The 13,663-nt window shown below is 37.2% G+C and overlaps 1 protein-coding gene across 3 annotated transcripts; it reads right to left on the bottom strand.

Moving 5' to 3' along the window:
• Window positions 1-245: 245 nt before the first annotated feature.
• LOC144657967 (multiple C2 and transmembrane domain-containing protein 1-like) lies at window positions 246-12,614 on the bottom strand. 3 transcript variants are annotated; one of them, XM_078518315.1, is made up of 20 exons: window positions 12,536-12,614; window positions 12,345-12,416; window positions 12,124-12,224; window positions 11,807-11,900; window positions 9,683-9,745; window positions 8,873-9,095; window positions 8,395-8,506; window positions 7,778-7,907; window positions 6,766-6,949; window positions 6,401-6,635; window positions 5,692-5,840; window positions 5,029-5,131; window positions 4,397-4,573; window positions 3,760-3,879; window positions 3,258-3,383; window positions 2,801-2,866; window positions 2,604-2,710; window positions 1,968-2,077; window positions 1,366-1,463; window positions 246-1,047 (listed from the first exon to the last, which is right to left on the bottom strand). In XM_078518315.1, exons 1-20 carry the CDS (start codon window positions 12,555-12,557, stop codon window positions 988-990), a joined length of 2,352 nt encoding a protein of 783 aa, XP_078374441.1. In that variant the 5' UTR covers window positions 12,558-12,614; the 3' UTR covers window positions 246-987. The 3 variants fall into 3 exon arrangements, with proteins under 3 accessions (XP_078374441.1, XP_078374428.1, XP_078374433.1); XM_078518302.1 differs by having other exon boundaries at window positions 12,124-12,416; window positions 12,536-12,612; XM_078518307.1 differs by lacking the exon at window positions 9,683-9,745 and having other exon boundaries at window positions 12,124-12,416; window positions 12,536-12,612.
• Between the last annotated feature and the right edge of the window lie 1,049 nt (window positions 12,615-13,663).

The following is a 13,663-nucleotide window of genomic DNA, read 5'->3' as shown; positions in this document are numbered from 1 at the left end:
ATAGTGATTCTACCGCAAAACCCTTTCTGGCTTTATATTGGATAACGCCCTCGGCTGAAAGATATCCTCAACATTTTCATTCATCGGACAAACTTTCAGCCGCGGGCATCAACTTCCAATATACCAGCCGCCTGGAGGGGTTTATCTAGTGAATATCCTGGGTAACAAGTAAGGTGGAGTAAAGGATCTTGGGTTCGAACTTAAGAACGTTATCCTTTCCTTTTACAAAATGAGATATACTACACTTGACAAGTTAAAAAGTTTAATGAAAGAAAATCCTTCTTTGTTATAACTAATATATCCTTTAAAACGAAAAAACGCCTGCACAAGGCTCAAAACTGTCGCTCAAAGCTGTATTGTCTAATAACCAAATCATTAAAATCCGTTCGTAGATCTATTCTCGTACCCTTTGTAAACGTCAACCTAGAAAAATTTATAAATCTATGCAAGCTTAATTTTCAAACCAAGGAATTTGACAACGTGAAAAAAGGGAAAATTATATTCTCTTGTTTGTGCAGTGCAGAAAAGGTAAAAGTTTTAACTTAACCATCTTTTGTACATATGCATGTACTACATTATATCTGTACATCTCAACCCAATATAAATATTTTAAAGGCAGCGCATTTTTATAATCTACCCTAGCTAAATATTAAAACGCAGTGGCTATATTTTCTGCCATTTATCTTAATCTTCGCTTGCCAAATATTCTACCTTAAGATAATAAATACTGTACAATTTAATAAATAGAATTCAATTCGCAATATTCTATACTGCAAGTGTTCTCAGCGTCTATTCTCGTCTTTATAGGGACAAATATTTCCCAAAAGATTTTCAAAGTATTTTCATTGTAGCTTCCGTTCGTACATATTGCAATTAACAACTAAGGTCCACGTTCTTCCTGATTGGTCGAACCAGTTTGTCGATCTGACTGCCAGATGCGTTGTTGCTTAATTTTTTAGCGGGGATTTCGTGTTCAAAGTTTTTCTGCTAACCATCGATCCTCTTTAACCTGAGGGAGGGGTCCGTCTTGAGAACCTTTTGCTCTTTCTGTAAACAAAAGAAAATGAAAATCATTACAATACACAATCTAAAAAATACTAACAAATGATTTGATATTGCTTTGTGCATGAACATTGCTAACTGAAGTTAGTTCGTTTCCAGACCTTCTATTTTCTCTCACGTTTGGCGCGAGTATGCAAGCAAACTATAAACTGCGGGGGATTTGAACGAGCGCGAACGCAGGGGGGTGGGGGTAGGTACTCTATATGTAACGCTTCCAGTTTTCCATAATTGGCCTCATTTCTTAACTAGCTTAACTTTAGCCAGTATGAACAAAATAGAAATGGGACAAAAGAGTAAACTTACAATCTCTATATCTGAAGGAATACGCGACAGGAAGTCCGCAAGTTCGTTGTTATCGACAGCATTCGGTTTACGGATCTTCTTTGTGAACTTGTTTATTCCTGATGAGGTAAAAAAAAAAAGATAAAGGAAGTTGATATAACTCACAATTCACTATTTAAAACGATCGTCTTCGCCTCTTAGAAGGCGAAAGGACACATTGAAACAAATTATTCTGATGCCAAAGAAACTACGAGTAGAGATCACTGCTAAAACAACTCTAAAAGCATAGTTAAGTTTACCTCAATAATTGTATGCATGTTTTTTCTTGTAAAACATAAATGTTAGACCTTCGCACTTGTTCAACTAACGCAAAGAAGTGAAGGAAACTAAACCTGTGGTTTTCCTGAATATCATAATGGATTTGCTTCTATGAACAACATTCAAAAATTGTCGAGATAACAGAGCTGGTAAAACAAGCAACAATTTGACCAAATATTACATCTACAGTGACCTTTAAAACAAAACACTGAGGAAAATATAATTGATTTAAAAATAAATTCTCCACGTGGGAATTAAACAAATTGAATCAAAGCTCCAAGGAGAATGTTAAAGTTAAATCTTACCCCAGGCCAGAAGCAAGAACTTGAGAGGTACTAGGTAAAGTACAACTGTTCCTAACGTGAAGATGACGCACATCAGATACGAACAAAATGGGACAGTCCAGTTAAATGTGCTGCAAGAAAAACAAGAAATGATCACATTTACTTCAAGTGATTCTGTCACAAACGCTTTTAGGTAGTCTAAAATCATCAAATAACGTCTGAAAACAAAGAAAATTCTACAAATCCATAAAGAAGAACTAGTAGTCTAAATTAACACTTCATCACTTCATTTTTGCATCAGTGTTTGCCTTGGAATTTTTAGGCTGCTATTCCAAACGCAATCTGGTATGGGAAAGGAACATAGAGGGTTACTCTCAAAAGTACCAAATGATAATACTGCAAAAAGCCCCAAAATATATTGCAGAAACGGCAGAAAACAAACGTAGTGCTCAATACCTTTAAATCTGAATGGTCACGCACTAGGGTTTCATCCACAGGCTTAAATTCTTAAGCTTACATTGAAAGGGTCACACACAAGATTTCATCCACCGACTTAAAATATACAACCACATTAATCAGGGCACAAGATGGGTAAAGGGCAAAGGAAGCATTGTTTTTAGTATTAAAGAGGGTTACAATGTAGGTGTTTGTACTTACTTCTTAACTCGTTCTCCTTGGGAGGCCGCCATATCCAAGGCATTTTGCACCGTCTGACAGATAGATGTAAGTGCGGCTATCTTCTCCTTAAAACTCTTTCCCTTGTCCTAAAGAAACGTAACAAAATAAAAAAAGCGTTTTTAGCATTGTTTCTTGCGATGTTGAAATCAGCGTTCTTCGTGTTTTAATCCACTCACCCCTTTCTTTCCTTTTTCTTCCTCCTCCTCATCGTCATCTTCCTCTTCGTCCACTGGTGCACCTTCCTGTAGCAAGAGAGTTAAATCACGAGTAAAGCAGCTTTACATTAAGACTGAGTAGAGAACAGATATGGCGCGAAACTGGACTAAGAAGGAAATTATTTGAATTTATTTTCACTCTTCTTAATCCTTTGACAAGAGCAAAGAAAGCACGATGCAAGGCCAGGATTTCAGCATCCTTTAATCCATGGATCATTGATGGCAAATCTCTGAAGTGTTTAGCATTGTTGGGCGCCCTAAGTCATTACAAGTATTTTCTTGACCCTCTCCAACCCTCCACCGCACCATCTATGGTGGACTAGCCAGCGTGCAGATGTCTCATGTTCCCTTCTGCATTGCGTAGCAACAAGAAAGATTGACATATAGTTAATTAAGCTGGATAAGAGCGACAGCTTACCTGTTCTTCTGGGTTCACGTTTCTCTCGGCAAGTAACATACACATGACGTATTGCTTGAGAAACGTGAGCAGCAGGGTCAGCGGTATTATGTAGAAGTCGAAGTTCAGGCACAACATGATGTAGATCTGAAAAACAAAAGAGTTCATGTGCAAAGAGCCCTTACGTTGATGAAACTCTGGTTTTCAAGTTCATAAAGAACTTGTTCCAGCCATAGCTTAAAGAAACACCCCCTCCCCCTCACCGAGTATTGCGTTTGTTGATCGAAAAATATTGGCATCAGTGTTCTTTTAACCAAGTTTAGACCCGCAGGAATACGTACAAATACCACTTTGTGTGTGTTTACGAATCAGGTACAGAACTGATCATAATCGTGACTTTTTTTGTTTTAAGTCCTGTTTTCGGTTCAGTGTATTATTAACATTTGTTGTGATTGGACAAATGTAATTATTTGGTTTTACATGTAGTTTAAGACAGCTGTTAAAAAGTACTGCAGACACTTACTGCAAAAGCAAAGGCGCTCCTAAACTTGTACTGCCAGGTGAACAGTGATTGGACAAACGCTCCAGTCGATACCAGGCTCGCAACCAGCTTGTTGACGCGGTCAATGTTTCGCTGCAACAACTACAAGTGAAAATAAAACGAAAACACGTCAACATCAAACAAAAACAGCGCCACGTAAAACAGACAGCAGGTTTGAGAAATCAGCAAACCACTTGTTATTTGACTTGCCGCTGTTAAATTTCCCTCTCACACAGAGGCTAGTTTGAACACACCCGAACTGAATATCCCAAGCGCTTCCTACCCACTAGCTCATAGCCTGCTGTATAGGTACAGTCTTATTGTGGACGAGCGAGCACTGAATATTCCATCGAGTATCGAGTGTGTTGAGGGTTGGGGCGAGTGAACAAACAAACAAGGGAGTGAGAGTCAGGCTGAAAAGCGAAAGAGGAGGGACGAGAAGGGGAAAGAAGAATTTTCTCTTTCTTTGCCGTCCCGTTCCAGCCGTAGTTCACGCAGTTTTTTTTTTAATACAAGCGCTCGCACACCATTATAAAAACGCCTGCACTGAAGACTAGCTCACGACGCTGCGTTTTTGAGACGTCTGACGTCACAGATTCACTAGTTCTCAGGATCTTACCGCTCTCTTAAACTTGGGCGGATCAAACATGATCTTGGGGTCTCTCGGGTTGACGGTCCTAACAGCAGCCCGTATAGGATTATACTCCACATCAAGGGTCAGGATAAGGTGCCCTTTGGCCCTGCCCTCCAGACTCTTGTTCTTTAACTGGTAAAGACGCTTCTCGCCGCAGGTGACCTGGGCAGGAAAATGATACTCTGTCATTAGTATCACACGTTATTTTAAAGCGCAACTTTGTCACGAGATCGTGTAACTATACTCATGACGGAGTTTTCCGGATATTAAAAAAAGATTATTTCCTTTTCAGCATCTTATTTACAAACATTCACAGTTCAAACACATTTTAATCGTCCAATGGAACCAAAAGAATCCTATCTACTGCAGAGAATTACAACCTAAAGAGCACTGAATACATCTTAAATACGATCTTGAACCTGTTCCCTAAATGATTGTACTTGTTGTGTATAGGAACATGGCAAACTCAATATTTTTTCTTCCCTTAATTAATTAATAAATAAATAATGCGCTAAGTGACTACAGAGATTAAATTTGGGAAGCAAGTTTCTTTATATGTGTTCTATGATGGCATACTAGCAAGCATACATTTGTTATGCCAGTGTTGCCATGGTTACCTGTAGTAATGGAATCACCACTCGACCAAGAAACTCAGGTGCACCTCTCTTATCCTCATCAAACACTGTGATGTCAAGTACATCGTGTATATCAAACACAGTCCTGAAAAAAAGGCAAAAAAATAATGTCACCAGTGTGTGTTATACTCGTACACCTTTGTTGCAGTTTTACCATAAAAGCTCTACAAATCCCCCACTCTTTTATGCCTCTCTAAGTTCACTGTTCAGTAAGTTCCCCATCTGCATAACTCCCCCTTCCCTAGATGGTAAATCATGCCAATTTATCAACAAGGAAACTCCATGCCTTCAAAGTTACATGTACTTATCCACGACATTTTCCTATTAATGTTGCTATTTTTTATTGGGAAAATAACGTACCAGACAGCACTAAAACGTTCCAAAGTCCACTTCGTTACTTTAATATGTACCCTAAATGATGTATGGTTTGAAATAGCCCCACTCTCTAGTCAGCCTCCATCAAAAGAACTTCAAAAGAAACCTGTCCATTTCATAGAGCTTTTGCAGCAATTTTCTCATGTACATCAATTGCTTGCTTTAAGAGAAATAAAAGCATATGGGAATATTCCTGCTGGAAACTGAGACACGAACTGCATAGTTTCTTATTGTTTTGTTTTTTTTCTTGACCAAACTAAATTCACTTACATTTCATAGATCTTCTCCCAAGCAGGGTTAAGTGTCTTGTACATTGTGTGTGTGACAAGGCGCTGATTATTTAACTCAATCACAGCAAAAGGATCACTGGTTCCACCAATGTCTGCTGATGCCAGTCCAACGGCACGATGAAGTTTCACCTGTGAATTTAATGTTTGGTAATTCTGCAGTTACAGTGCTTTTCATGTAATGGATAATTAAAAGTAACAGTTTGAACAAGTCACCCAATTTGAAGTAATTTACAATGTAGAAAGCCTTAAAAATACGACTAAAACTTAATAAGATTGAAGTAAAGCAAAAAAGTGGTAACAAGTGATAAAGCCTTTTCGTTCCAAGAGCGGCTTGTCCCACTTAGTCGGCAAAGCCTGGGGCAAGAGGAACAATTAAGTGGCTCTTGGGACACATGATTTGATTGGCTAGATCTTTGACAAAGGAAATTAATTTACATTTAGCAAATCAAATCAGCTGTTTCAAAAACCCTTTGTTGTAAGGGATTTTATTATGGTTGATTTGATTGGCTTGATTTAAATTCTCTTTGTTAGAAATCTGACAAATCAAATCAAATGTCCCCAAAAAGGTCTTCAACTAATTTCTGAGGAACCCTAATTACAGTAAGCAGCCAACCTCTATTAAGCAGCGACTTGCCAATTCCCTGACACTGGCTGCTAAATAGGGGTTCTACTGTATTTAAATATTATACCTGTAACCATCCAATTTCTTTAATCTTCTTTCCTGTGTTCTTTAGCTTAAACTGTTTGGTAATATCTGCCCTTCTTCCTGGTTTCTCTGTGTATGCATTTAAATCTGATTCACAGCCTGGCGCATCAAGTCCTGTGATTGACAGGTGCATGACTATGATACCTGCATTGTCTTCAAGTGCTGCCTCAATCTTATGTGACTTTTCACGCTCCAGTGTTGACAGGTCGATTTGACACCTGTCAATCAAACCAGAACAAAACATCAATGTAGGAGCCAAAAAGAAATAAATACACTGAAAGCATAAAATAATCAGTCTATCAGTAAATCTAAAGCTATATGTTAGTTCCATGTACATTTCCACTTTACCTTCCCATAAACTCATCTTTCCTGATATCTCTGTCCCAGACAGTCACCTCGAGCATCATGGGGGAGTCAGGAAATATCTTCAGGTCAAACTGCTCTTTCCATTGTGGACTCAATGTCTCTTTACAGGCTTTGGTTTTGTACTTCTCGTTACCCAGTCGGAAACGACAGTATGGGTCACTGAGTCCTTTAAAATTAAAAGAATACATGGGCTATTGATTATGTAATTTGCAAACCAGATGCACTAAATGTACAAAATTGGACCACCTAATGGAAAATAAAGTACCTCTGTTTAAAATAATTATTGCCATTAATGAATCTAGACAAGGCTTCAGTTCTGTCCATTGCCCTTATGATGTGTTCTTGGGCGACACAATAGCTGTTATTGCAGTTATCAGCGGTTTGACATACAAACGAGGCTAAAGGGTCATTCTGCATTGTGTTCACTGATGTACATGTATTGACCCTTTCGCCTTGTTCGCATACCTTTTTAACAAAAGAATGTATTATCGCTGGCTCAACTGCAATAACAGCTATTGCTCTTACAGTGCCTCTCTCCACCTAATTTATATGTGTACTGGTGTGATGGAGGGTATTCATTGACTTAAAAGAAGGGGTACATTAATCCAGTCTACAGATGTACATCTAAATCATCTGATAAGTCCAATTGAGTGCGTAAAACCAAAACCAAAGTAATCACTATAGCCAATCACAAAGAACACAGACAATCCAGTAAACCAATCAAAACTTGAAGCAAATAGCTGGCATGAAGAGCGGGAAAATGTACGCGAGCCAGTCATTACTTCTGATTGGTTGAGAAAGTGGCGCGAGAGTTTTAAACCAGTCACTAAACGTAGAAATGCAAAACCAATGCAAATGCGAATTACTTTCAAAGCTCAAGTGAAAACCGCTCTAAATTAAAGTGCATATGCAGTGTTGTTCCCAATTTCTTATAGGAAGAGCAAGTGTGTTAGAAATCCACACAAGGGGGCAAATACACCCCTGCCACACCCACCTGAATCATCCATAGGAATCATCTTTTTTCCTTCTACAAGTATGATGGTAACAAGACCATCCCACAGCTGTCCCTTGCCAGGTTCTTTTGGAGTCTGACCTTTCTTTGCTGTTGCCGCTCTTCTGGAAACCTGTTGGGGAGTAATATTGGCACCATTACAAACCTGTACAGTGTACAGCACTGCAACTCCATTGTGATACAGAATTCTCTTCTCAGGGCCATTCTCCTCTTCAATTCTAGATCATATATCTTAGCCATATCTTATGTTTCCTGCTGATTTGGGTGGTTCAGGATCTCAATGGCTGAGCTGAAGAAGGGCACTGCCAGAGCAGTGAGTCACAAATACATGTACCTTTACTTATGGAGGGAAGTCTCCTCCAGAGAAGGGGGTCAGGTGCCAGAAGTGCTGCACAGACTACACTGATATGATTGGTTGATTGATTCTGGTTTTGTTTTTTGGATTTTTGGAACCTCAGGTTATGAGTGGTGTTTATTCTGGAGTTGGACCTCAGCACCAGCCTTCAGGAGTCAGCTTATCGTCCATTTGTGAAAAGCATTACACAAAGAATTAATATGTGGACTATTGTGAATTACTAAATAATGCATTGAAACATTACCTCTTGCCTGTCCTCGTAGTTCTTTGGTTGTACAGTGAAGATGGCACAGATTTGACCCAACTTCTCTTTCCCACCATCTGGATCTTCAAGATCAAGAATCATCTCAGTGGGTCTGCAAATTCAAAATTATAATTTTTTTAGTTTTTATTTTATTCTTGATGTGTTCCCTTTCAATCACAAGGTGGAAGGCATGAACACCCAAATAGCACACATCCCTCTTCGTTCCCAATTCTTAAATATTGCGATCTTTGTATTTAGTAGACTTGTACATACACGTTTCTTGACTTTCACATTACTGTATTTTCCTTCCAGATTTCACCCCAAGTTCTTGTGCAGTTATTTTCCGTACATGTACATGTACTTGTTTGTCCGCATTGTTTGTTTGTTTTTCTTTTCTTTTCACTACAAGCTACAGTAAATTTGGTAGAAGTGTAACACTCCAAAAAAGGATTTTTAAGAATTTTATTTTAAAACTTACTTGTCAATCTCAATTGCTGACAGGTCGACAACAGCTCGTCCCATTGGATCATCATTTCCAACTCGATCAAAATCAAGCACTTTCAAGATGAGTGGTACTGTAATGTCTTCAATAGGTACACAGAATTTCTCATTCCACTGGGGGTTCAAGTTCTTTTGCACAGTTCTACTTTTGTATATTTGTTTTCCATCAGATTTAAATTTCACATATGGATCACTGGTGCCTGAAAAAATACAAGATTAATGTCATTAGAATATAATGATGATAATTGTACTTTAACATGAGTGTAAATTGAATTAGGCCTTGGCCTTAATTAGGCCCAACAATAAAAAAATGTAAGGAGTTGGGTGAATCATTTAGTCTTTACAAAATATTAAGTTTATTGGTTGTCATTCAGCATTTTCATATTTAATTCAAGTTTAGGCTTCAGTAAAATGTAGGTCAGGTTTAAAGTAGTATTAATAGTAAAGTATAGTTTATTCAAGTTTAGGCTTCAGTTACCAGCAGTTGTTATATATTTTTAGTTTTATTTTTTAGTATTTTCTCCTCTTTACTTTTCTTAGATCATGAACCAGTTTAATGCCTTTTTAAATCCTCACAGCCATAGTAATAATTTGCATTTCCTCAGGGTTGAGGAAAATCTTTTCTTTTAATCGTAGAACATTTTTAAACTTGGGTCTTTGAAGTACATATTAAGGCTTTGAGGATTGTACTAAAAAGTCTCTCATTTATATTTATCACTAGTTATTTAGTTTTACTAACAAAGGTTTAAAGATCTTTATGTTTAGTTTCTTTAGCTGTTTATCAAACCTGGTGGCCTGGTGATAGGTTTAGTAACTGGCTTTTCATGAAGGAATTCCACACTAAAAGAATCTAACAAAATGACCACAAATAAACAGTTAAAAACTCCTAAAATCTTGCTATTTTAAAGCACCGGCCTCTATTGGTAAGAGGTATGTACAGTAAAATTCCATGATATACAGCTTCTTTACTGCATCAGCTTGGTTTACAAGAAAGTGAGGTTTAACTATCTGGAGAGAATTAATTTTTAAATCACATGAAATAATTTTCAAGATAATCAATGTACACATCATCTTGTGTCAAATATCAAGAACCTTATTCATCAGTTAACTTTATGAGCATATCTTCAATTTAAACATCAAAGCTACAAATAACAGTAAGTCTGCAGACAATCTCTGATGAAACCATTACGTGTGACCCAAATGTGCTGACTGTACAAGGTACAATGTCCAGGCATTTTTTTATTAATCAATGGCCCTTTTCAGACCAGAAATGCAAAATTGTTGTTTCGTTCAACCAAAGTGTCCCTTCAAATTAAAAATATTATTCACAGCCCTCAGGGCTTGCAGATTTTACAGTTATATTAATGTTTAACAAAGATTCGCCAGAAACTGTGGACCTTACCACAACAGGAAACTCCTGTCAAAAAGAATTCAACTTCCAAGAAAGGTTAGTGTCAAGAAATTTTAAAAAGTTATTTAAAATAATTAACTTTAAATGTTAGCTATGTTAAAAATTAACTTCTAAATACAAAAAGTAAGCAATTAACTTTTTAATGGTGTCTGTCAATTCCGATGAAGAACAACAATCAATTTCAGTGTTCCAAAACTTTTGTAAATTACTATATGTAACATATAAAACAGCTGCCCAGTGTAGCAAGAATTATTCATTATTGGTTTATTGTTTAGGCCACATGAAATCAATTTTCATTAAATCATCAGAAACCCTTTTCGTGACTGTTAATTTTGTCTTATAAATATAGAAATTTTGGACCTTCTTTAGTAACATCAGCATTAGTAATATTTAATTACGTCTTAAAACTGGTTTCCAAACAGTCCAATCACACATGCTGATATTTTACTTGAAGGCTTGTAAACATTGTGAACATTTTCAAACGTGGTTCATATGCAAAATGCTCCTCGGCAAATTGTTTTGCATAAAACTTGGGGAATTCTTGAAGACAAATGGGCCACCTGCAGTCACCCGCGCAAAAGGTAAACATAAGGATAGCTTTTTGAACCCAATGTCAATCATCAGCCAGTAGAAATGTTATTAGACGCCTGTTGCTGGGGATATGTGTTTATATAAACTTGACGAACTGACTTGAGTTGTGCACATTATCCAGCAGAGATCCATAATTAATAACTTAATAAATAATTGATTGTAAAACAGGGTGTTAACCCAAAGAAATGGCCAGGGTAAACTGACTGATATTTTGTAATTTCCAATAAATTTCTGAGCAACATATAACGGTTTCTGAATTGCTTTCAGTTTCAAAGCTAATTTCTTTGTTATTGCTAGGTAATTCTGTCTGTCACAAGTACTCGTCATTACACATTAATTATTATTCTGAAATCCCACTTGCAGAGAGAAATATACCATTAAACCCCAAAAGCACAATAAATGCAAAGCCGGCGGGTAAAGGCATTTAGCCCTTCCTTAATCATCCAAACAAAAGCCAACTTTCAAAGTAAACTGATTATTACGCAAATGTTACAGTAACTCTTATATCAGTTAAGAAAATTCATATTGGTTTATCGAGCAAACTAGCTCTTGACACGTTTTGTTTAACACTTTAACTACAGTGTATAACGTTTTTAGATCTCTTAGTTGAGTGTTTGAGTTTAGATGGGCTTAGCTTCACCCTAATTTAAAACATTCCCTAAACCATTTGTTTATAAACATCAGTCTGTTTAGTGATTCTAATTTTGAGTTTTACAGTTTTATTTCTTTAGGGTTTATATACTTTCTCTTCCTCTGGGTGAAAGAGTTAGACTATTTTAAATTTTTTACAATCATTTACAGGATTTTAGAACAAAACAGAGAGGAGGGAACATAATTATGGTTCAATATCAAGAATGTATTTTCTTCGGGTACGCGTGCATTGAATATATTTAGTAACAATACTGGTACCTGTTTTGTCCCGGGCTGCCAAATCTTTTCCATCCTTTAGCTCTACTTCAAGAGCAAAGAATGAACACTTCCCAGCTCTGGCTACATCACCAGCCTAGGATAATCAAATAAATTGTACCACTGTTATTTTAGTCATGTTAAGGGAAAACCCTTGAAGGTTGAGACGGAGAAATAAACAGAAGCTGGAATAACAACAACAATCGAATTCCACGAGCGATATACAAACGCAAGTCATTAAAACGGCATTTTCACGTTCGGGCTAATTTGTTTCTCTTTGTAGGTGTTTCTACTATTAAAAAGAACTAAAGACAACATACCAGTGCGCCGGGAGAGACATCCTGAGCGGGACATTCCGTTAAACTTCCTGCCTCCGTAGGAGAAGGCAGGGGTGCAGCCCCATCTTCCTCGGCACCTTTAGCTGATTGAGAAATATTAAATTGGTCAGTAGGTTTAGTAGCATTGCCATTCATTTGATACTTCATCTCAGCGTAAGACTGAGGAAGTTGCGGCATGGATCTCGATTTGGCGTTTTTCCTACCACGTCCTCCTTTCGACTTCGAACGCTTGAGGCTCGAGAACAATCCTCCTTTCTTCTTGCCTGAATTTGCGTCTACGAGCAGAAAATTGCAAGCAAGACACAGACATATTAACCTCAAATATAATACGCAAGTATCAGTACAGAAATTATAGCGATCGCATTGAAAAAACAAAAGAAATCGAGCTAAAAACCTCTGAGGTCCTCGTCCGACATCTTTGCTTTGAGCTTACTCAGCGCGACTAAAACATGCGCACAACAATCTGCGCAATAAGCACGGCGTCCGCGCTCCGCGTTGGCGGGTTCTCACGCGAGTTTGTTTACATTTCAAAACAGTAACAATTGACTGTCAGTTCTACAAATAAAACTGTCTTTTGTCAGGAAAACATTTTTTACTAGCAAAGAATATTTTCTATGGTTATTTTTCCTTCAAGCTGTTCAGTCGCAGCGAAGAACAAAACCAGCGAATAATTATTTTCTTTTAAACATTTCGCGTCCCGTTTGCAAAAGGCTGCAGGTTGTAAGTTTAATTGTCATTAATTTTTCATACAGCCAACTGTGAGTTTTGTCATTCTTGCCAAATGTAAAACGCATCACGCGCCCTCTTTACATGATTATGTCAAGTCCCATTTATCAACTTATCCTGCCCAGTACTACAAATATTATAGACTAAAAGTGGGTGATTTTTAAGACGTTCATCAGTTATCATAGCATGATAATCTGCAAAAACAATCTTAAAAGAATCAAGAGAAGACTATAAAATTATTTTTTCCCTGGCAACCAATCCAATCAAGAAAACAGCGGCGACAACTGCGATGGAAAACAAATTTAATATCATTTTAAACTGGAATATAATATTAAAATGAGCGCATGCATCTTAGACAGTGCAAATAAATAAATAAAATAACACGAGACGTTTCAATTTCTGATATTTATTTACTACACGTATTTAAATTTATTTGCAGTAATATTCATTGAAAAATGTAATGTTTCGCTGTGATTCGTCGTTAAGTATGCGTTTATCGTATTGACTATGTTTTGATAGCATGGTATGGAAATATGGCAAAGTTATTCGCTTTGATAAGGGGGCTATAATTGCACCATTTGTACTTTGAACTTAGTAAGAGATTTGTAGCAATTAACATTACTGACAGTCCACATTACGGAATGATGGTGACAAGATAGGCGAAACCAAAAAATATTAATAGATATTTTAACTCTGTTGCCTCGTACACCTGACCGACTGTTGCCAAGCGTTCGATTCATTATTCCATGTTTCATTGGGTATGCAGGGTATAAAGCGAATTATCTGCCTGTGCGTA

The sequence above is a fragment of the Oculina patagonica genome, chromosome 1, assembly GCF_052425735.1.
Source record: "Oculina patagonica isolate OP01 chromosome 1, crgOcupat, whole genome shotgun sequence".
Lineage (NCBI taxonomy): Eukaryota > Metazoa > Cnidaria > Anthozoa > Scleractinia > Oculinidae > Oculina > Oculina patagonica.
This window is presented reverse-complemented; position numbering and strand designations above follow the sequence as displayed.

Coding starts and splice junctions, on each gene's coding strand:
- LOC144657967 (XM_078518302.1), bottom strand. CDS start 12,557: ATGTCGGACGAGGACCTCAGAG. Junction 3,384..3,759: donor GGAGCGCCTTTGCTTTTGCA/GTAAGTGTCTGC, acceptor TTTGTTTTTCAG/ATCTACATCATGTTGTGCCT. Junction 2,078..2,603: donor CAAGGAGAACGAGTTAAGAA/GTAAGTACAAAC, acceptor TTTTTCTTGCAG/CACATTTAACTGGACTGTCC.